Here is a 23,662-nt window from a genome sequence, read left to right on the forward strand (position 1 = left end):
TTTCTTACAAGCAATTCACTGTGATCACATTGCAAGTATTGAGAGCCTACACGTTTGTTTTAAAATAATGAAATGGTCCTAACATTGCAAAGAGCATGTAAATATTGTCAAGAGTTTCAGGGGTCTGTTTGACAGTATCAAAATAAGGGGAGGGGGGGGAGGGAAACACCCATCACACACTTTTCAATCAATAAAATTAAACTGATCATACATAGATTGTATTTTCCCCAAACAGTGTTAACAGAGACCGTTGCTACCGTGTCTTGATAGTTGAAAAAAAAAGCAGTTACCAGATTTAAAAGCCAGACAACTTGACCTTCATTTACAAACCATGCCTATATAAGCTCTGTACATTTTTTTTTTTTACAGCAAGTTAATATGCAGGTTTAAAATGTCTTGACATATGGTACACATCAGGTGCCAGAAATCAACTTCAGTGGATGTAAAATTTGAAAAATGCATTGCAACTTCTCATACACATACTGTATTTACAAATGGGGGGAGCATTAAATACTCCGCAGCACGTAGCTAAGTGTATTTCACTTTGTACAGTACGTTTGCGGCAACTTGGCACAATCGCCTCATTTCATCTGACATTCAATGTTATGAAAACCAAAGATAGCGTGAGGGACATGTCTGAACAGAGCCCTTTAAAGCTTTAAATAACCCACAAAACCAAATAAAGTGTCAGTTTGTCAATGTCATCCCTTTCTGCAAGCAGCCAGCACAAAGTCAACAACCAACTTTTTTTTATTTATTATTGCTACAACCAGGGAAAGTGAGAAACTGCCAAAAAAAGCTGAATTTGATGAGCATATGGTTTGATGGAAACGTCATGCAATTTCAGGCAAGATGTAACAGCGCCACCCCAAGCACCAAACGAAATATATTTTTGCTTATAACTGAATCATTTGTAAAAAAAAAAAAAAAAAAAAAAAAAAAAAAAAAACTGTAGTAAATCTGTACAACCAAAATACATTTGGGATCTACATCTAAAGTTACATTAAGGTTATATACACTTTTCCCCCTATCCATATTATCTTTCACAAGAAGTCTTCATTCAAACCCTACCATTAAGAAAACAAAGCCTAAACAGGAAATTGGATCACATCAAACATCCATTTAAAACAATATGTCATTTATAATGTAACTCAAAACAAACTGTTGATCACACCTTCCTTGAATGTTTTTTTTCCATATGTACAGCAAACAAATTTCTTGGGTGGCTGGTTGTAAACTACTGCATTTGGAAATTGGAGAATTGTCCAAATATGGGAATGGCTCCAACTCAGATAAGTTAGAATAACATCCAGCTATTGAATGTAGAAGCCAGAATAAAATATTTCATCCAGAATACAAAATAGAATCAGGTCAGAGCATGAACAAACCCAACTCTTCAATATTCTAATACAATAGAACAAAGGCTTTCAATAATGGCCTCTTCACTGAAGAGAGCTAGACTATTCCATCAATAAAGATCTTTATGTTCTCTGGTGGCGGGTGGGACTGGATTGGAAAGGGGAAGCCATGTTACGTTTTGAAGAACATCTGCTTCAGAACATTGATTGAAAGCAATTGATAAAAACAGAACCGATGTTAATGTTTTCTTTTTCCTGCAGCTTTTTGCTCTAGTACACTCTTTTGCAACATTGAAATTAATTCAGAAAAGGGAAAAAAACTACATTTGCACAAATTGAGATGCCACAATCTCTTTTTGCAAAAGAAACGACTTGTGCCCGCTTCTGTTGGGGAGAGCTTCAGTTGATCCTTGGATCCCTTGTTGCTTGCGACTGTCCTAGTCAATTTTCACATTTGTATAGATCTTCCTCACGAAGGCACTTGTTCCCACATACCCAACGGCTCCTACAAAAGAAAGATATTACAAGATTGTCATTGCATCAATAACCACGCATGCTTTGCACTCGTTTGAGAATTTAAAAAAGACTTATTCCGTAAACACGTCACAATACTTTGATCAAAACAGATGCTGTGAATAGAGAAGTTGAACCTACCACACATGATTCCGAGAGACGTACTGAATACTGCCATGTAGCCAAAGTAAAAGGACGTCTGGAACAGACCATACATCCTGAAACAGAGTGGGAAAAAACTGTCAGCAGGCAGTGGTTGAAAAAGTACTCAATTGTCATACTTGAGTAAAAGTAAAGATACCTTAATAGAAAATCACTCAAGTAAAAGTCACTGAGTATTATACTACTCAAGTCTAAAAGTATTTGGTTTTAAATATACGTAAGTATCAAAAGTAAAAGTTCAAACCATTTCAAAATGGCTTTTTTTTATTTTTTATTGACAGATAGCCAGGGGCACACTCCAACACTCAGACAATTTACAAATGAAGCATGTGTGTTTAGTGAGTCTGCCAGATCAGAGGCAGTAGGGATGACCAGGAATGTTCTCTTGATAAGTGTGTGAATGACAATTTTCCTGTCAAAATGTAACAAGTACTTTTGGGTGTCAGTGACAACGGAGTAAAAAGTACATTATTTTCTTTAGGAATGTAGTGAAGTAAAAGTACGCAAAAATATAGAAATAGTACAGATACCCCAAAACACAACTTTAGTACTTTACACCACTGGTCAGCGGAAGTAATACACAGGAAGACACTAGTGTCACGGTACCAGAATTTTGACTTCGATACCAGGTTTAGTATCACAATCACGACACTCAATACCACAAAAAAAAGATGTATTGGTCAAAGTCACAGAATGGCACATGTTCCAGACAAACTTAGCTACTGCACTGTTCAATCATTGGGCATCTGAGAAAAATATAATCCCATCTGAAAAATGTTGTCCATTAATGACAACCACGTATTCACCAATTATACAATCAATTTTACTTTGGTAAATACAATCAAACTACAAAACGGTAATAATTTGAATGGGAAATCTCTTAATAAACTGGGTAAACCAAGATTTAGCCTTGGTCTATTCACAATATAGACGAATGCATATTATTCAATAGCAGTATGTGCATGCATTGAATTTTTAAGCTTGTTTTAGCTGCTTTCATGGGGCTATAGATGAGAGAACCTTCCATTTAGGACTAATTTTTATTGGCAACTGCTAGAACATATCATTTTATTGTACTGAACAACAACATTTGCATATCTCTTTTCAAAATGTGTGTGCTGTCTAAGAAATTAATGATGTTATTCGTGAGGCAGAATGTGGATGTAGAATCTGACTTTGTGGCTATGGAATCTAGACGGGAAGCAAAGGAAGACGAACAAGTTAATTTGTTTTTGGTGGCAAGGGAGATGAAGTGAATTAATAGTATGATTAGTCAGCTTTGAAATCAGCATTTTTGCGTTATGGTTTGCATATCACAAACAAAGTACTAGGGTAGTGAATTCAGCTGAAAGTTAGCCTACAATTGAAAGCTGGACAACATCAGTTTTCTCTTGCATTGTAAAAGTGTTCTAGCCTGTATAGACATTGTTTTGCGAACAGTAACGAACAGTTTCAACATTTCTAGATGCCGTGTTGCATTATTCAATTGTGTAAACTTCTGCGCAGCATGAGTGAGGACTGGGGAGCTAATTAAGCCCAGACAGCTCTAACAATGAGTGAGTAGGTGGAGCAAGCACTATGCTCTTCACGCTATAAAGGGGCTGCGGTGATAGATTTGATCCTGTCAATCACGTGTGGACCAATTGAAGAAGTACTGAACCGTTTTTTTTTGTATCGGAAAAGTACCGAATTTTCAGTATACCGTGGAGAGAAATGTTTGCAAATTTTAATGATACGAGTGAAACTGACAACAAAATGGGGGTCCCCCCTATTCGATGCAAACTGGTGAGGGCCCCAAAAGGTAAAACAATTAAATTGCATTTGTACATTTTTTAATACTTGTATTCATTTTTAGTAAACGAATAACAACCTTCCCTTATCTATGACAGAATGCACTGGGGCTAGTCTTTACGGTCAACAGATTATTTACTTCAGTTGTGTACAATGTGTTTTAAATAAGAAAATGGATTTTGGAACTCACTTTGTTTTGAAGAAATAGTAGTAAAAGGAGTACATGTAAACATAAACTGCAGTGGATGCAGCAGAGAGAAAGCTTGTCCATTGCCTGAGTGGAGAAAAAAAAGAATTTAATTGAAAAGCACAGATGCAACGTACTCAGGCTGGCTATTACTGTGTTACAGCAACTCTGGTAAGTTTTTTTCCCTGAATTTAGCTGTGTTATAGTCCTAAAGCTAGCCATGTTTAATATCCATTAAATTGTTGGAAACATTTAGTATGTGACTTTCTTTTTATAAAGTTTACCATCCCGTTAGTCAGCACCTAAAATTTCAGCTCATGCTTTTTAATAGTTTTAAAATAAAGCTAGCCATGTAATTATATACTTACTTAGGCCTAATCACACAGTGGTGTATAAGGCCTCCGCAAGGTCCCTCATTTAATTAATTTAATGTCTCTACGATTACATGATTCAAGTAAATACATTGCTGGTTATCTTTTACTCACCATCTGTAGTCCTCAGCATTGAGGAGGAAGTAAGTACAGACAATGGTGACACACACAGTGACAATGCAGAGGATAACCAGGACCAGCATCATGAACCCGTACACGTAGTAGATCTTGTAGGCCCAAAATGAAGTGAAAATGAAGTACCTGTAAAATAAGCAAACAATGGTCTTACGCACAGGTCTTATTTGGTGAATTATCGACCTGCTAAATGCTGATATGCAGTGCATTCGGAAAATAATCAGATCCCTAGACTTTCCACTTTGTTACGTTAGCCTTATTTTAAAATGTAAATTGTTCTTTCCCCCCCCCTCATCAAATCGACAATACCCCATAATGACAAAGCAAAAACATGTTTAGAAATGTATACAAAATAAAAAACTGAAATCTTGCATTTACATAAGTATTCAGACCGTTTACTCAGCACTTTGAAGCACCATTGGCAGCGATTACAGCCTCAAGTCGTCTTAGGTATGACACTACAAGCTTGGAACACCTGTACTTGGGGACTTTCTCCCATTCTTCTCAGCAGAACCTCTCAAGCTCAGTCAGGTTGGCTGCACAGCTATTTTCAGTTCTCTTCAGAGATGTTCGATCGGGTTCAAGTCCGGGCTCTGGCTGGGCCACTCGAGGACATTCAGAGACTTGTCCCGAAGCCACTCCTGTGTTGTGCTGTTGTAAGGTAAACCATCGACCCAGTCTGAGGTCCTGAGCGCTTTGGGGCAGGTTTTCATCAAGGAACTCTACTTTGCTCCATCTTTCCCTTGATCTTGACTAATGGTGCCAGGTTCCTCCAGACCTGACGTTTGGCATTCAGACCCAAGTTCAATCTTGGTTTCATCAGACCAGAGAATCTTGTTTCTCATCGTCAGAGTCCTTTAGGTGCATTTTAGCAACCTCCAAGCAGGCTGTCACGTGCATTTTACTGAGGAGTGGCTTCCGTCTGGCCATTACCATAAAGGCCTGATTGGTGGAGTGCTGCAGAGATGGGAGAACGTTCCAGGACAATGAGCGCCGTCAGAGTGACCATTGGGTTCTTGGTCACCTCCCTGTCCAAGGCCCTTCTCCCCGATTGTTCAGTTTGGCCAGGCAGCCAGCTCTCGGAAGAGTCTCAGTGGGTCCAAAATTCTTCCATTTATGAATGGAGGCCACTGTGTTCTTGGGGATCTTCAATGCTGCAGAAATGTTTTGGTACCCTTCCATAGATCTGTGCCTCGGCACAATCCTGTCTCAGAGCTCTACGGACAATTCCTTCAACCTCATGGCTTGATTTTTGCTCTGACATGCACTGTCAACTGTGGGACCTTACATAGACGGGTGTGTGCGCGCCTTTCCAAATCATATCGAATTTAGCACAAGTGGACTACATACGTAACCTGGATCACTCCAATATATTGGTATACCCGTACCAGATTAGTCGGTGCTAGAGGGACCTGGCCATTCAGCGGCGAAGTCCCAGCGCGGGACCGCGACGCAGGGGCCGTCAATGTGGAAGGATGGTCCCGGCACAGTCCCCGGAAGGTGCCACATTCACCCGATAGTACCTAGCAAAGGTGCAAGAGGAAGCCCAGCTGGCCGCAGCATAGATATCAGCGAGGGGCACTCCTCTCTCTCCCTCAGTAGAGCCCAGGACGCAGCCACACCTCGTGTTGAATGTGCCACCACAGATCCCAGCACTGGCCTGCCAGCCAGGCGGTATGCTGTCGTTATCGTTTCCACAATCCAGTGAGAGAGCCTCTGCTTTGATAGTCCTGGGGGCTGGGCTCTCACCATAGCAGACAAAGAGCTGGTCTGTTGTTCTCACTGACCGTGTCCGCTCCACATAGGCAGCCAGTGCCCTCACAGGGCACAGTATGCCACAGGGTGGTAAGCAGACAGGATAAAAGGGATGTTCACATGCCTGTCTGACAGAACCTTCGGGAGGAATGAAGGGTTTGGGCAGAGAGATATAGTCCTCCCCCGGGGTCCATCCGGTAGCACTCAGAACTTACCGAAAGAGCATGGAGGTCACCCACCCTCTTCATGGAAGTAAAAGCTACCAAGAAAGCAACCTTCATAGAGAGGTGTTTGAGAGGCAGACTCCAACAGTTCGAAAGGCTGCTTTGCCAAAGCTGCCAAGACTACATCCAGATCCCAGCTCGCCATTGAGCAGGTCCTAGCTGGACGCAGGCGACGAACCCCCTTCATAAACCTGGAGACCAAGAGATGGCGCCCCACTGGCCTGTCCATCCACCCCACATGGCAGGCAGATATAGCAGCCAAATACCCTCTTGATGTAGAGGCTGTCAAGCCCTCATCCAAGCGAGACTGCAGGTATTGGAGGACATACTGCACCCCGCATGACTCGGGAACAACCTCAATACCAGTGCACCAAGAGCAGAATAACCGCCAGCGCAACTGGTATGCCGCGGTTGTAGCCGGCGCCCTTGCATTCTGCATGGTGTTCATTACACTCTCCTGTGGTCCTAACATGGACCATTGGTGCCGTTCAGTAGCCAAGCCCACAGACTGAGGCGGTGCGGCCTCGGATGCCAGAGTTCCCCCGGCCTGAGACAGCAGGTCCAGTCTCAGGGGAAGTTGCCAAGGTGTCCCAGACAACAGAAGGCTGAACCAGGGTCGCCTGGGCCAGTATGGGGCCACCAGAAGCAGACAATACTCTGCCAACCTGGTCCTGTCCAGCACAGCCTGGATCAGGGGGGGAATGTGTAAAGCTCTAGCCAATTGTGAGCCAGAGCATCCAAGCCCAGAGGCCCTGGTGTCGCTGACATGGAGCACCACAGGGGGCAGTGTGCATTGTCTAGGAAGGCAAAACAGGTCCACCTGCGCCCTCCCAAACTTGTCCTACAGGTGCTGCACCACCTGGGGATATAGGCTCCAGTCTCAAGGTGGCGGGCCCTCCCTTGAGAGCATATCCACTGCCACATTCAGGATGCCAGGTAAGTGTGCTGTGCGTAGAGACCCTGAGCCCAGAGAAGGAGCTCCCGTGCCATAAGATGGAGGCGGTGCGACCTCAGTCCACCCTGATGGTTGATGTAAGCTGTGGTGTTTTCCGTTCTCACCACACATCCTTCAGATGTGGAAGGAAAGACTTTTGGGCCAGAAGTACAGCTCGGGGCTCTAGTGTATTGATGTGCCTGCCGCTCCAAGGGGGTAGCCAACAGCCGCTGGCCGACCTGCCCTTGGTCACACCCCCCAGCAAAACTGGGAGGCATCTGTGCTGACTAGCTCCCGGCGGCACATCCTCAGCATCTCCACCCCACCTGAGAGAAAGGAGTGACAGCACCACCTCAACAATGCCCTGAGCGGTCACCTGCAGCTGGCGGTGGCGCTTCGGGTGCAGCCGGTGGGAGTTGAACAACCGTTGAAGAGGCCGGAGATGGAGCAGGCCCAGGGGAATCAACAAGGAGGCCGCTGTCAGAAAGCCCAACAGGCGTTGGCAGGTTAGGACGGATACCATCCGCCCCAGCCGAAAGTGGTCGAGGCAAGATAAGATCACCTGAACCCTTCTGGTGGGCAAGCATGCTCTCATGAGGACTGAGTTCAGTTCCATGCCAATGAAGGCCACCCTCTGGGTTGGCGTCAGACGACTCTTCTCATCATTTATAGTAATGCCCAGCCCGCCGATGTGGGTCAGGAGCATGTCTCTGTCTGACAGGACCTGGGTCCTGGTTGGGGCTCAAATCAGCCAATCATCCAGGTAATTGAGGATCAACAACCCTCGGGACGTGAGTGGTGTCGGGACAGCGTCCATGCTCTTTGTGAAAGTGCGGGGTGCCAAGGAGAGGCCAAAAGGGAAGAAACATGAATTCGTAAGCCCTCCCTTCGAAAGCGAATCGGAGGTACCGCCAATGAGCTGGGTGAACAGGAACATGGAATACACATCCCTCAGGTCCAGCGTCACAAACCACTGGTCCCTGGACACGGCCTGCAACACACAGGCTGGGGACAGCATTTGGAACCTCTGTACCTTTAAGTACCCATCGAGGTTGCGGAGGACCCTCTGTCTCTTTTTGGAACCACAAAATAAGTGGAGTAGAACCCACCTAGACGTTCTAAACTCTCGATCCTGCGGATGGCACCCTTGTCCAGGAGTGAGATCTCCAGACGCAGGGTTTTCTTCGGGGGGGGGGGGGGGGGGGGGGGGGGGAATCAGGGGTGCTGCCGAGGCACGCCTTTCCTCTGGAGCCCCAGGCACGTTCCCACGAGGCGATGGGGCAGGAGAGGGACACCACCGTTGTTCAGGTGCAGGTGGGTGGTGACGGTCCGTCTGCCTTGGACCCGGGCGGTGGCATGAACAGTCTCAGGGTCTCACAGTCCCTACAAACCTTATCGGTCTGCTCCAGAATGTCATTAACCCCTGTGCCAAATATGTCAGCCCTGGGGTGATGGGGAGAGTGGCAAATGTGCTCTGGAGAGCAGCTAGCAGACGGGAGGTAACCACCTGCGCCATGGCCCGTCCGTTGGAGCGGGCCACATCCCTCTGGAGCAGGGAAAGCAGGCGAGACACCTCCATCGCTTCCCGGAGGAGCTCCTCTGTGCCCCCCTGCAGCTGGGGAAACAAAGTCTGCAGAAAGGCCTGGTAAGGCGGCCAAGAGAGCAGAGGGACCCATATGTGGTTTTCAAGTCCACATAAAATACTCTGGGGGGTCCGCCCTATAATCTCCCGGTCCGGGAGGACCATGGCAGCTATCATGGTGTCCATGGTCGGGTACTCCGAGGCCGAGTGACTCCGCGCCTGCCACATAAAGCAGAGACTGGACCATGCTTCTACACCTGCATTGCTTGCTGTTTGGGGTTTTAGGCTGGGTTTCTGTACAGCACTTCGAGATATTAGCTGATGTACGAAGGGCTATATAAAATAAACTTGATTTGATGGAGTTGAGTCAGAAGCGCCCCCTGGCAGAGTCCCAGCTCTTCTGCAAGGCCTCGCGGAACTCAACAGAGATGGGGACAGATGGAGTCATCACTGTCCACCAGTTTGATGCCCAGTGCAGTGGCTACCCGAGTGAGTAGGCCTCTCGAGCCGCTGGGGGCGATGATGCCCCACCGTCGGCTTTGGATGGCCTGTCAGCCTGGTAGCCCCGCTCACGGTGGTGAACAGTGCCAGCATCGTCCCCCAGGAACAGCCCATTACTGGCCAACAGGGAACCGCTATCGTCGCCATCGAAGCTATCAACCTCCTGAACGGCATGCACCCGCCGTTCAAGGTGGTCCCAGCGGTCCGACTCCTGCCCCCGTCCAGGACTGGTAGCAGATGGGCTCCGGCCACGCTTCCGGGGAGGGATACTGGGCCCAGTAGAGGGACTAACAGCTTGCTGGCGCACCACTCCTGAGGGAGGGAGCTCATCCCCAGCCTGAGGCCGGCCGGCCCACTCGCGCATGGCCTCCAATCACGTCAGGCGCAGGCGTTCTGAGAACACCACACAAACAGGCATCCAGTAGGGCACTCCACCGCCCTCCCCGCGTTGCTCAAACCCAGGTAGTGCATAGAAGAGATATGCCACCATCACACCTGTCACAAAGGGAAGCCATAAGCTCAGCCAGGCCAGCAGGGGTCGGGCGGCCTGGGAGAGCAGGGGTCGGGCGGCCTGGGAGAGCAGGGGTCGTGACCCGCTTGGAGGAATAGGAACCCGGTGAGGGATAAATTACCCAGTACCGCTGCAAAACCAAGTTTTTTTAAGTTTTTTTTTTTTTAAACACACCAACTGCAATATTACCTAGCTGGTTTAATATCCAAGCAGTAAAAACTGCACCATATGGATTAACTCCGTTAAGGAACTCCAAAGTTAATGTCTCAACGTGGTGGAAGCCCACCACGATACTTTTACACTCTGCAGGGGAAAGAACAAGAAAAAAAACCTTGTAGAGTAATTAGCAGAGAACCCGCGCCGTAGCATGTTAAGCAATTCACACACACAGAACAAGCCAGTCATTGTGTAAGGTAAATTACAGTTTATGGCAGCAAGAGCCACCAATATATAAAAGATGCATAGAGTCGTAGTGTAACGCTAACGAAACACAAGCACGACAAACCACGAACTGAAGATACAGATCAACCACGTGCAGCGAGTGGAGCACTCAAGAGGGGCTGGCCATGTGGCCAGCTGCTCCAGGCTGCAAACAGCCAGTGAGTATACTTCCACGCAAGATATTACACTTACCAAGCGAACTTCAAAGTTTGTACCTCAAACAATATGGACGTCCGCAGAGAAAATGAAAGAACGTGCCATGGGGTCCATATATACGGGCAGACCCCAGCCGTGACACAGGTGTACACGGGAGAAAATCTATAAATCCTCACCTCGGATGTATCCCTCCGCCGCGGAGTGATACCAATATATTGGAGTGATCCAATATAGTGAGACATAACTGTGCAGACACAGTGATCTGAGGTATCTGATTGACCAGCGTTAGGCCTGTAAGTGCACTTGATTTGCGCTCTGGGCCTGCCGGGTAGGCGGAGTTCCACCTAGGGCTGTGGCGGTCAGGAAATTCCGTCAGCCGTGATTGGCAGTTATTTGCATGACAGTCTCACGGTAATTGACCATTAATTAACAAACACATTTAGCGTCTCCTGGCTTCCACACATAGCCTACAAGCAACTGATGCAGACCTTTGGAACATCTACATTCAGGTCCCGTGTGGCTCAGTTGGTAGAGCATGGCGCTTGCAACGCCAGGGTTGTGGGTTCGATTCCCACGGGGGACCAGTACAAAAAAAAAAGTATGAATGTATGTACTTGTAAGTCGCTCTGGATAAGAGCGTCTGCTAAAATGACTTAAATGTAAAAATGTAAATGTACATTTTAAAAAGTCTAATAAATCCATGTAATATAGCCTACACCAGGCCTGGGCAATTATTAATATATTTTTGCCATTAAGAGCCAGAATCATACATCATGTGTATGACTGTTGACAGATACATCTACTGTAAATCACATCCAGATATGCTACTTACTTTACTTTAACATGCACAGAAATAAACCACATCCATGTTCTCCTTTTGGTAGGTATTTTCAGTATTAAACATGCAATGAACTACACGGAGGGAAAAGCACACTGTGCATTCAGCACCACGGACAAAACTCTTGTTAACGGGTATGCACAAAAACACAAGAAACAGAGCTCAACATGAAATTAAATCAGTTTGAGGAGTGAAGTCCCTGATGAGCAGTGAAGTCAGGTATAGTTTCTGGTACATCTTCTGAGCATGACTCCTAATCTTTGGAAAGTTTTGTTCATCGAGAGATGCATAGAATCTCGTCAGTGACATTGGAGAACTATTCAAAACAATCACTGCATCAGACTGAAGATCGATAAGCTCAAGTTGCAGGTCAGTGGGAGCGTTATCCACATTGAAGGTGAAAGGAGAGGAAACCAAACAGCATGTCATTTTCCTACACTTTGAAATCCTCAAAACGGTACTCACACCGTTCAAAGCACACAGCACTTCTCCCACTGGTCATCTGATAGGGAATAGACTAGTAGTGTCGGAAGGTGGGTGAGATTGTTGGCTTCTACATGGCTGGTCAGGAGTCATTTTTTCTTGAAAGCTTTGACAAGGCTGTGCATCTGATGTGCAAAAAGGCCCTTCCCTTGTAGTTTGGAATTCAGTTCATTCATGAGGGCCATGATGTCCACGGTGAAGGCAAGATCAGCCAATCATTCTTCATCTTGCAGTTGAGGGAAATCCACATATTTTCCTTTCATCTGCAAAAACTCAGCAATCTCCGACTTCAGGTCCCACACCCTTTTAAGCACCTTCCCCAAACTCAGCCATCTCACGTTTGTGTGGTGGGTGGGATCTGCATGATCCGACTCAGTCTCTTCCAACAGTGAGACAAACGGCCTGTGGTTGAAAGAGTTTGCTCTTATGAAGTTTACCACGTTAGTGACTGTATCCACAACATGGCTCATTTTCAGAACACCTCCTGATGAATAATGCAATACAGGAAAATTATTTTCGGGTTCTGGGTTCAGCTCAGCTACTTGATCTTGTGTCCTTTTCAAAAGGCCAACGTTTTTTTCCTGTCAAGTTTGGGAACCCATCAGTGGTCACACTGGATAACTTTTCAAAACTCAGTCCCAGCTTTGCCACACACTTATTAACCTCCTCCAATAAGTATTTCCCTGTGGTTGTGCTCTTCCTTGACTGCACTGAAGCAAGCTCCTCTAATGTCAAAGTCTGGGGTTATGCCTTGTAAGAATATCAACAACTGCGCAATGTCACGTGCATCACTGCTCTCATCCAGGGCCAAGGAGAAATAGGTGAAATCCTTTACCTGGTCTTTCAACTGTTGTTCCATATTCTCTGCGATGTCCTCAACATGCCGTGTCACTGTTTGTCTTGACAAGGGAAATATTTTCAAACAGCTCTTTCTTGTCGGGGCAAAGTATTGCTGCAGAGTCAATTAAACATTCTTTAATGAATTCGCCCTCAGCGACTGGCTTGCTATGTTTAGCAATTCTGTGGGACAGTACATAGCTAGCTCTCGCAATTCCGTAATTTGCTGAATGCAGTTTTGTTAAAAGTCCTTGCTGCTTTTGCAACTGAGAAAAACTATTTTGATGCACTTGCCCTCTGCTCAGAAGACATATTCCTATATTTCTCTGCATGCTTCGTCTGAAAGCGTTTTGAACAAGTTGTAGTCTTTCAAGACAGCAATGCTCTCTACACACAGCTTTCCCTGATACCTCAAATAAATATTTTGATGTCCACTCATGCTGGAGCGCCGTACATTCATCGAAAAACAAATAATAAAAAAAATAGTAACTCAAGGCTTTATCGTTGGGGTTTTCATAGAAATGTTTGGTGATAGACAAGGATTGCCTTGGAGATCAACCGGTTGGTGACAACTGATCTAGATTATAGTGTAGTGAGGTTAATGTGAGGTAGGACTTACATTTCAATGAAAATGGAACCGAATGGAAGGATGCCTCCCAGACAGACAATGACAGCTGGCTCCATGAACCTGGGAAATGTTATAAATTTACAATCAACTCACAATACAGACAGTGTCACCAATAGTTTACCAATCAATCAGAGCTATGCAACTCCAGGCCTCCTGTTTCTCAGCACTGATTTTATTCCTCTGTTAATCCAGGACTGGTTTCAACCTGGTAAAGTAGGTATAGACTCTTTGGCCAATCAGACCTTTATTGAACTATCAACGAGAAAATAAACTTAACAGTACGGTGGCTCTCAAGTAGCAAACATATCAGCACTGGGATCTTAATAAACAAACATCAATGAATGTAAAATACAAAATGGCACACATACAGTGCTTTTAGTGAGTCGTGCTGTACAAATAAGATCATAGTCATAGATACCATTTCTTCTCAGGGATTGGCCGCGGCACTGCATTGACTCGACACGGAAAGTTGGGCTGGCCAGAGAGGTTTCTTCCCAGAATGGTCCCCACAAGGTTGAGTGGCAGGATAACAAACAAACAAATGCTGCAAACAGCCACCTGAAAACAACATGGAATGGTAGAATCCATGAGATGATTAATGAGAGAGCAGACTATATTTAAGCAATAAGGCCTGGGGGGGTGGCATATTGGCCATTATAATATGGGTGGTTCGAGCCCTGAATGCCGATTGGCTGACAGATGTGGTATATCAGACCGTATACCACAGGTATGACAAAACTTTTTTCCCCGTTGGTAACCAGTTTGTAATAGCAATAAGGCACCTCGGGGTTTGGTATATATGGCCAATATACCACAGCTAAGGGGTGTGTCCAGGCACTCCGCGTTGCAATGTGCATAAGAACAGCTCTTAGCCATGGTGTATTGGCCATATACCACAAATCCTAGAGGTGCCTTATTGCTATAATAAATTGGTTACCAATTAACAGAATTTCTGGGGACCCCATTTTTTTTGCTAGAATTTCTGCCAACCCCACATCTAATGATATAACCTTTAAAAAACGATTTTTATATCAACAAATTACCAATTCAGTACATGTTCATCTCTCGTTTCAAAATGTAAATGAACCAATAAATACATTTACTCAATAAAATTGCAATTTTCTAATTACATTTCTCAATAACATTTGGATGTTGTCCCATACAATACAATGATCTGTTCTCTTTAATATTTTGAATGCCATTGCTCTAAACTCACCATTGTGCCAAAAGGGATGGCTCGGGAGGCATGGTAGTACATGGCGATGAAGTTGATGAAGAAGGCTGTCCCACACACCATGCCAGGGATCAGGAAGGCCCCGATAAACATCTGTTTAATCCATCGTCTGCCTAAAGGATCAAATTTAAAATTGGTTACCATAAGGGTGCACATCATGAGTGAATGACAATCTACCATACCATGTGAAAGAGAGCGACACGGCTCTATGTAATTTACTGGTCTGTGACTCACTGACACCGCCCCCGATTAGAGGGGAATAATGCAGCCCAAGAGTTAACACACAGATGAACTTTAAAATCACACTCAAGAGAATATGAACATGGATATGGTTTCTGTGTTCACACATCCCATGCACATGAGTCCACCCACACTCACAGACTGGAATAACACCATTCAGGTACTGGCAATATTTACTCCCTTGGAAAGCATGGGTCAGGCTGGCTAGCCAATCAGGACCTGGAAAGACTGCATGGCTAGAGCATGCACAGTGGTGAGACACATGGCTATTGTCCGATTGGCTAAAGCCATGAACTGGAGGAGATATTGATCTCTCATGTGAGGGGGAGAAAGGGTGAGGATGGGTGAATCAGCCCAAACAGCTCCAGAAAGAAAATGCTCACGCTAGAAATTAGTCCCACAGCGCCCTCAGGTGGGGGATTCTGTAACACCATGTGCTATTTACACATAATGACACTAACAATGTAGCCACATTTTTGTCAATAGGCATCAACCGCAGCATTCTACACCAAGTACCAGAAACAGTGTTTTGATAACCCAGGCTCCATGTTCAGAAAATGTCATGGTGACAATATTGTGTGTGCAAAACTTCCCTTGCAAAGTGCAGTAATAATTGAGGTGTGATATGTAGGAATGGAGTTTCTATTTTTAAGACAAACCCTTACATACCTCCTTGTTTTGCATACAAACTTCCACCAAAATAGCCATTGACAGGGGAGGTGGCAGCATACACAAAGATGGCTGTGCTCAGCATGGATCCTCTCCTGCAGAGACAAATGGGAAGCCGCAGTGTGCGTGAACACACCCACGTTACACAGCAACGGGAAAAAACACTCCATTGGGTTATCTGCGGGGAGGTGCTCATCACTCACTCGGTGTACAGATCCTCAATCATGGCCACGACGATGACGATGAACGAGACCGAGAAGATCTGGCATCCAGAGCCAATAAGAGAGGAGAAGATCATTGGGTGGCTGGATGGCCGGAACACGTCTCCATGGACCTGCTTCCACCCATACTCATCCCCCAGGTCCCTGTCCTGCAGCAGGGAGAGGCGTCAAAGGTCCAGGGGTACATTAAGACAAAGGACATACAGCTAGCCAAAATCATACGAAGCCCTGGGCCTAAACTAATAAAGCAAAATCTTTAGTGTATGATGTCCAATGTGATTATCTATCACTAATGCTACCAAGGCTATGAAACGTTACCATGTCATCCATTTCCTCCTCTTTGCTGTATCTAGCATAGTCCTTCCTTAGCGTTCTCATCAGGATCATGGACACCAGGCCAACCAAGAAGATAACCATCATGAAGGAATTGAAGATGGAAAACCAGTGAATCTAGAGAAAACACACTTTTTTTATTACCACAGGGAATATCGCACATCCCTAGATTCCAGAACATGACATCCTTGAATCCCAGAATTGTTAAAGCTGCAATATGTAACTTTCTGGGTGACCCGATAAAATTCACATAGAAATATTAGAGCTGTCACTCATTGAAAGCAAGTCTAAGAAGCAGTAGATATGTTCTGTGCGTGCCATTTCCATGCTTCCCGTTTGTTTAGATGGTACAATGATTCTCTACACTATACTTGCTTGTTTGGGTCACAAACTGAAATTAAGCACACTATTAGAATTTTAGCAGCCAGGAAATGGCGGAGCGATTTCTGCATACTGCATCTTTAAAAACAGGTTGATCACCGAGTACTGTACAGTTCAGTGCAAAATTACATTTCTTATCTTAAAAGATTGAACTTACTCTGTGTTGGAAAAAAGATGGATCGAGATACTTGTCAAATCGGTCTTCAAACTTCACATCGGACTTCTTCCACTTTACCTGTGGTAAAAGACAATTCACATCATTCCTTTGGCAAATGAGCCACGTTTGGATGCTGACGTAGAGGACTTTACTTTATATAAAACAATATAAAGCTCTGTGTAGTAAATTTAAACATCACACCTCCAAAACACATATTCAACCCTATATTAGAAAAATCCAGTCCCATTTCCCATCTCTGAAAAGCAATTGCAAATACTTACCGAGTACGACATTGCAATTCGTGTGTTGGGCACAAGCTTGACTTTGCCTTCACTCGTCAGGTTGACATCAACAATTCGGTTGCCATTGAAGCCAATCTCCAATTTCTTGTAAGTCCACAGATAATGATCCTCTCCGTTTTCATCTGCCTCGCCAACAATTCCTAGAATATAGAGAGATTAGTGCGATGAGTGCACTGCCACCAGAAATGTACTGGCAACTTGGCAAGTTTGGTGTGGAATGCAGTAACCAGATCCAGGGCCAAAGTCTATATTTATTCATACTCAGAATATGGAACTATTCCGTGGTTAGAAAGACTTGGGCAATGCCATCTGCCCCACCTCCTGTGCATACATATACACCAAGTACACCAAACATTAGGACCCCCCTCCCAGCCTCAATTCATCAGGGGTTGGACTGTACAAAGTACAAAGTGTCAAAAGCATTCCACACTCCAATGCTTCCCACAGTTGTGTCAAGTTGGCTGGATATCCTTTGGGTGGTGGACCATGCTTCATACACATGGGAAACTGTTGAACGTGAAAAACGTACAAACCGATATGCCTTAAATATTTTGTCTTGCCCATTCACCCTCTGAATAGCACACATACACAATCCATGTCTCAATTGTCTCAAGGCCTGAAAATCCTTCTTTAACCAGGCTCCTCCCCTTTCTCTACACTGATCGTGTAGATTTAACAAGTGATATCAATAAGGGATGATAGTTTTCACCTGGTCACCTGATTCACCATAGTCTTAATGTTTTGTATACTCCGTGTTTAAGTGTGGCCGTTTAGCCAATGAGAGGAATCTTGACAAAATATATTTTGAGACAAATCTTTATTGGAGAGGAATAGGCTAATCTGTGTACTCGACCAATACACTTTGATTTGGAGCGGTGGCACGAAAGAGGTGTGCGTCTGTACAAGCGGCAGTCAAGGAGAATCGCTGGCAGTGCGTCGTGTGACGGGTTATAAATCACCAAGGGCCTGGCTGTAAAGCACGCAACGCTGCTGTCCCCAGAACTGGAGAACTATTCAATGATTGACATTTTTGCCTAATCTTCCGCTCTTATCAGGTCTAGGCTTCTGTTTTAAACGATGTAGGTAGGTTGTAGCCTACACTGCGAATAATAGGCTATGGAAATAGGCCTACTCTATCATAAGCTTTGCTCAGCTGTAAGTTCTTTTGACTTCCAAATTGGACTTTTCCATCTTGATATTGTTTGCTCGATTTCACTCGTTGTCTAATAATTGTCATTCAAAATAAAGCAAAAATAAAACGAAAATGGGCTATAGACCGACTTTCCCATTTGAAAGCTGCAACTTTAGGACATTAAACACTAGCCTATTTGGGAAATACTCTTCATAACTAACTTGTATTAATGCTTTGATAGGCTATTTTAATTAGTAGGATTTGCCTTTTGGTCGTTTGATTTGCAACAGCAAGGAAGAGGGATGCATGCATCATTTCCTTTATAGCTAATAGACTGATATTTACTGAAATGTATGGTTTTTTCAAATTACTCGCTCTGTTTTTTGTCTTGCTATGGTTTGTTCTACCCCTCTCATTATTACCTTAGGCCTTTGATGGGTTCTGACTCCTAAACTTGAAATATGTTACTGAGGGGAAGAGAGAGGAATGCCGAGTTCACATTGTCAGAACATGTTAATGTTTTTAGGTTATTCAAAAACAACATAAAACTTTGATATAGCCTAGAACTCCATTAGATAAATGAATTGTATGATCATGAAGTAGCACGACGGGAGAAAGCCAGCACGCATAAAAACTGAAGTCATATCAAATGAAAAAAATAAAATAATTAAGACGCCGGAGTGTCCGGTAAAAATATTCAGAGAGAAAAAAAAAAACATTTTCCGACTGGACATTTTGCGCTGCTTTGGTGAAAAGCTTAGCTCTGTACATTATTCTCTTGCATTCTGTGAATTGTTTAAAACATATTTATTGAAATAGCTTATGCAGGCTATAGCAAAAGCCACCTGGCATGGCCCGGCTGTGGGCTGCCCGGTCAGCTCCACTGCGGTGCCAGTCAAGTTGAAAAACTATACATCGGCACGTCGCCCAACCCTAGTAGGCACCATTCCATGTGAAATAACTCCATGTTAAAGACATTCCTCATTCCAGAACTGGGCCCCTTTCAATAATAATGAACTAGGCTTTTCCATAGATAACCTTTGTCATAGTCAAACAACTTCCCATACCAACCAGTGAGGCAACAGATAAGCCCAGAAAAGTATGAATGAACATTTAGATGCAATCTTTTCAACTGCCTCAGGGGCATAACTGATTCTCCATAACTAAATTACTGGACAAGTTGCAACAGGCAGTGCAGCAATATGACTCACCCCAGATAGGTAGGTCATCAATGTACATTTGGTACCAATAGTGGTTCTTAATGGCATATACAAAGGCATCCCGTTTGGCTTTGTCCAGCTCGATTTCACAGTATGTTGTTTGCATGACTTCATCTGTGAGAACAAAATGACAAAAAAAAAAGTGTTTAGTGTGACATAACACTACAAGACATAATGCAAGTGTAGGCTGCTTTTGGATCTAACTTCATGCTAGGAAAGAATATAATTGACTACTCAAAATCAAACAATGCTGATAAAATAGTGACTTTGTCACTCCAGAGTCCAAGTAAACCAAGTAGTACAGTTGCCTGTGGGTGTAGATGTTTTGTATACCTTTGAACTTAATGTCTAGGCCGCTGAACTCCAGCTCGACTCCTTGCAGAGCCTCTCCTAATGTCTCATGGTAGTGGCTAATGGTCTTTTTGGTGCCCACGCAGAAGGGCAGGGAGAAGTACTTGTACGTTTCTTGTCTGTTGTGGTAAGGCCCCACTGTATTCATCCATAAAACCACCTCCTCTTTATCTGTGTACTGAAAAAGGGAAGACACACATTAAACATGCTATAACTTACTTGTTTTGCTAGTTCTCAGATGGCAGCATTTGGTATTCCATTTAAGGATATAAATTGTGCATTCAGGCAAATAATAACAACAGCCAACATGTTAGTCTATTCCAAGCAGCCTCCATCTATAAAGCTTTTGGATAGCAGCTGTCGGCGGCAAAAATACATTGACAATGAGTCATAAAGTTACTGTTTTAATGACGCCATGTCAAAACCAATCCACACGACATACAGGCATGAGTCATCGACAACGAAATGTATATTGAACTGAATACAGGTCTTTTCAACCGGAGTGAAAGCTCAGGCATGAGCAAGCACCCTTGTTAGTTGTCAGCTTGACAATCACGGGCAGAAAACAATGTAGCGACAAGGGGCTTTATCCATGTAAAAACTCACCTGATCACATTCACACTGACAACACAGCATTGGTAAGGATGTCTGCTTGCTCTGGTTGTGTAGCCAGCTATTCATTCTGCACTTCATTCTGAGTGCAGATGCAAAGCTTACTAGCCAGTGCTAACTGGCTATGGTACCAGTGAGGACCAAGTTGAAGCTTGCTCTTGAGAACCCAAGACACTATGCCTTATGCAAAGGGTTCTCAACTATAAACAAGGCTTAAATCCAATTTATACTTGATCCGAATATGTGGTCGGAGGCTCCATATGTAGGGATGCAATTGCGGAGCTTCTGGAGACATGCAGAGGCCAAATTGAGCGCCGTACTGGATCGCCATGCACCTCCCAAATTTTGTAACAATGCCGATGGCTCTGTACAGCTCTGCATTGACATGATTAGTTGATGGTAGGTGGGGGTGGGAGGTCCTGTATAAACACACTCACTTCCTTGACAACAACAAAGCGCAAGAAGTATGAATGCCCTGACTTCTGCAGAGGCCATATCACCGTAAATGCTGTACGGCCACTGCAGACGTCAAATTGACCATGCAGAGCCTTTTACCGGTAAGACCATGTGAACTACAATCCCAGCGCTCTATTTTAATGTTTAGAAACGTCAATAAATCGCTTGCAATAGGCCTACGGTATTATTATTATTTTTACATACACTACATGGCCAAAAGTATGTGGACACCTGCTCGTCAAACGTCTCATTCCAAAATCATGGGCATTAATATGGAGTTGGTTCCCCCCTTTGCTGCTATAACAGCCTCCACTCTTTTGGGAAGGCTTTCCACTAGATGTTGGAACATTCCATTCAGCAACAAGAACATTAGTGAGGTATGGACCTCAGTGCACGGGGCATTGTCAGGCTGAAACAGGAAAGAGCCTTCCCCAAACTGTTGCCACAAAGTTCGAAGCACAAAATCATCTAGAATGTCATTGTATGCTGTAGCATTAGGATTTCCCTTCACTGGAACTAAGGGGAATAGACCGAACTATGAAAACAGCCCCAGACCATTATTCCTCCTCCAAACTTTACAGTTGGCACTACGCAGTTGGGCAGGTAGCGTTCTCCTGGCATCCCCCAAATCCAGATTCATCTGTCGGACTGCCAGATGGGGAAGCGTGATCCATCACTCCAGAGCATGCATTTCCAGAGTCCAATGGCGGCAAACTTCACACTACTCTAGCAGACGCTTGGCATTGTGCATGGTGATATTAGGCTTGTGTGCAGCTGCTCAGCCATGAAAACCCATTTCATTAAGCTCCTGGCGAACAGTTATTGTGCTGACGTTGCTTCCAGAGGCAGTTTGGAACTCAGTCGTGAGTGTTGCAACCGAGGATAGACCATTTTTACAGGCTACACGCTTCTGCACTCGGCGGTCCCGTTCTGTGAGCTTGTGTGGCCTACCACTTTACGGCTAAGCTGTTGTCACTCCTTGACATTTCCACTTCACAATAACAGCACTTACAGTTGGCCGGGGCAGCACTAGCAAGGAATACATTTTACAAACTGACTTGTTGGAAAGGTGGCATCCTAGAACAGTGCCACATTGAAAGTCACTGAGCTCTTCAGTAAGGCCATTCTACTGCTAATGTTTGTCCATGTTGATGGCATGGCTGTGTGCTCGATTTTATACACCTGTCAGCAACAGGTGTGACTGAAACAGCCGAATGGACTAATTTGAATGGTTGTCCACATACTTTTGGCCATGTAGTGTATAGCAGGTTTGCACAGATCCATACTGCTGTGTGTGCCTCCAACCAACAAACTACACTTCCCCATTACACACAAGTTTTCGGAGCAAGCTAGATAGTTGACCACCTGTATTAATTAGCTATCTTCTGTCTGTCTTCAGTAAACAAGCGCTAACATGGAGATATAGCCGTGTGAGATCACAAACCCTATAAAAAAGGTGTGTAGTAACTTAACCTTTTGTTTTTATGAAAATTATTTGTCACCGATATGAAATACACGTCTCCAAACCAGTACCGCAAGCGATGCGTGTTAACGTTCAGACCGAGCGTCGGGGCTATTACAACACTCCCTCGGCCAGAAGATACGTTCATGAATAGGCTAGGTTGAACTTGCAAAGTTGAGAATTCTTGGCTAGGTTGAAGCATGATCAAACCACCATATAGGTTACAGGTCAGAAATCAAGAACAAAAGTATTTACTTCCAATTGTACCGTAAACCGCGGAAAGCGATTTGCTTTTGTCTTGACCATTTGATATCCTAGTACCTAGACAGGCCTACCGCCTGAATAACCGGATATGCAGTCTTCGCAATGACAACGTTAGTAAACTACCAAAAATAGTTAACTAGCTAGGCATATTCCTAGAAGAGACATTTTTCTATATGTAGTTGGCAAGCTAGCTAGATAAGTAGCTAAATAACCAAATTATATGGATGACTGGTTATGCAAAATATTTCTACCATATGTATGCAATGAGATGTCACTGGCTAACATTAGCTAGCTAACTTTGGTCCCCTACGTTAACTTGTTAGTTATTGTATTTATTATTTATCAACATTGAACGTTAACCTCATAACAATGAACTAGCTAGTTACATGCAACGATATTATTCCTCTTATCTCGCTGAGTTAAAAAAAAAATAGGCTAATCGGTTGTATCATGTAGCTACTACAGCTAGCTAACAAGCCAGAACGTCCATTATTTTCACACTACACACAAGGCTACCCATTTTTATTCGGCCTCAAATGATCTTACCGTGTGTTCGTGTTCATCTGCCTCGATCGGCATTAATATCTCGGCAACCGAGAGAAAGACCACCACTGCAATCTTCCACCTGGAAGACCCCATCATTTTCTGGGAAAGTTTGCAGATTTGGGATGTTAGCTTTGTTAATGCTATCCCACCTTCTTCCTGGTTGTACGACAGTGGCAGTTTTTCAGGATGCTCTCATACGCATATGGCGTAAATTGCCTCACTCGCATCGCATTCGCTTGTGATTGATGCAGACATGTCACATGGCTTGTAATCTCAAATCAAATCGAAGACGGTGAACAAACAGTTGAATAATGGAACTCCGGTTTCTAAGCTGTCCGCAACTTTCAGCCACGTCATCCGACTGTAAGTATTAGAACTGCCTCACCTTTGGGGGCATGAAGCCTGACCCACTTCTCATGTATGACTAAATTGTTGATATCTCATTTTACAGAGACAACTCATTGAACAGATCATCATTATACACTACAATTCAACAGTTTGAGGTCACTTAGAGAAGTCATTATTTTTGAAAGAAAAGCTAATTTGTTGTCCATTAAAATAACATACATTTATCAGAAATACAGTGTAGACATTGTTAATGTTGTAAATGACTATTGTAGCTGATCACGGCAGAGTTTTTACGGAATATCTACATAGGCCCATTAGCAGCAACCA

At 44.2% G+C, this 23,662-nt stretch overlaps 1 protein-coding gene across 1 annotated transcript; it reads right to left on the bottom strand.

The window, feature by feature from the left end:
• Positions 1 to 196: 196 nt before the first annotated feature.
• Positions 197 to 23,187, bottom strand: LOC120046472 (transmembrane 9 superfamily member 3-like). Its single transcript, XM_038991741.1, has 15 exons — positions 22,988 to 23,187; positions 19,630 to 19,825; positions 19,288 to 19,410; positions 16,924 to 17,084; positions 16,643 to 16,720; positions 16,090 to 16,221; positions 15,754 to 15,920; positions 15,551 to 15,645; positions 14,624 to 14,754; positions 13,826 to 13,965; positions 13,399 to 13,467; positions 4,497 to 4,643; positions 4,015 to 4,098; positions 2,013 to 2,089; positions 197 to 1,863 (listed from the first exon to the last, which is right to left on the bottom strand). Exons 1-15 carry the CDS (start codon positions 23,081 to 23,083, stop codon positions 1,796 to 1,798), a joined length of 1,764 nt encoding a protein of 587 aa, XP_038847669.1. The 5' UTR covers positions 23,084 to 23,187; the 3' UTR covers positions 197 to 1,795.
• Between the last annotated feature and the right edge of the window lie 475 nt (positions 23,188 to 23,662).

The sequence above is a fragment of the Salvelinus namaycush genome, chromosome 4, assembly GCF_016432855.1.
Source record: "Salvelinus namaycush isolate Seneca chromosome 4, SaNama_1.0, whole genome shotgun sequence".
Classification (NCBI taxonomy): domain Eukaryota; kingdom Metazoa; phylum Chordata; class Actinopteri; order Salmoniformes; family Salmonidae; genus Salvelinus; species Salvelinus namaycush.

Coding starts and splice junctions, on each gene's coding strand:
- LOC120046472 (XM_038991741.1), bottom strand. CDS start 23,083: ATGATGGGGTCTTCCAGGTGGAAGATTGCAGTGGTGGTCTTTCTCTCG. Junction 15,921..16,089: donor AGGAGGAAATGGATGACATG/GTAACGTTTCAT, acceptor TCCCTGCTGCAG/GACAGGGACCTGGGGGATGA. Junction 13,966..14,623: donor CCATCCCTTTTGGCACAATG/GTGAGTTTAGAG, acceptor TGTTGTTTTCAG/GTGGCTGTTTGCAGCATTTG.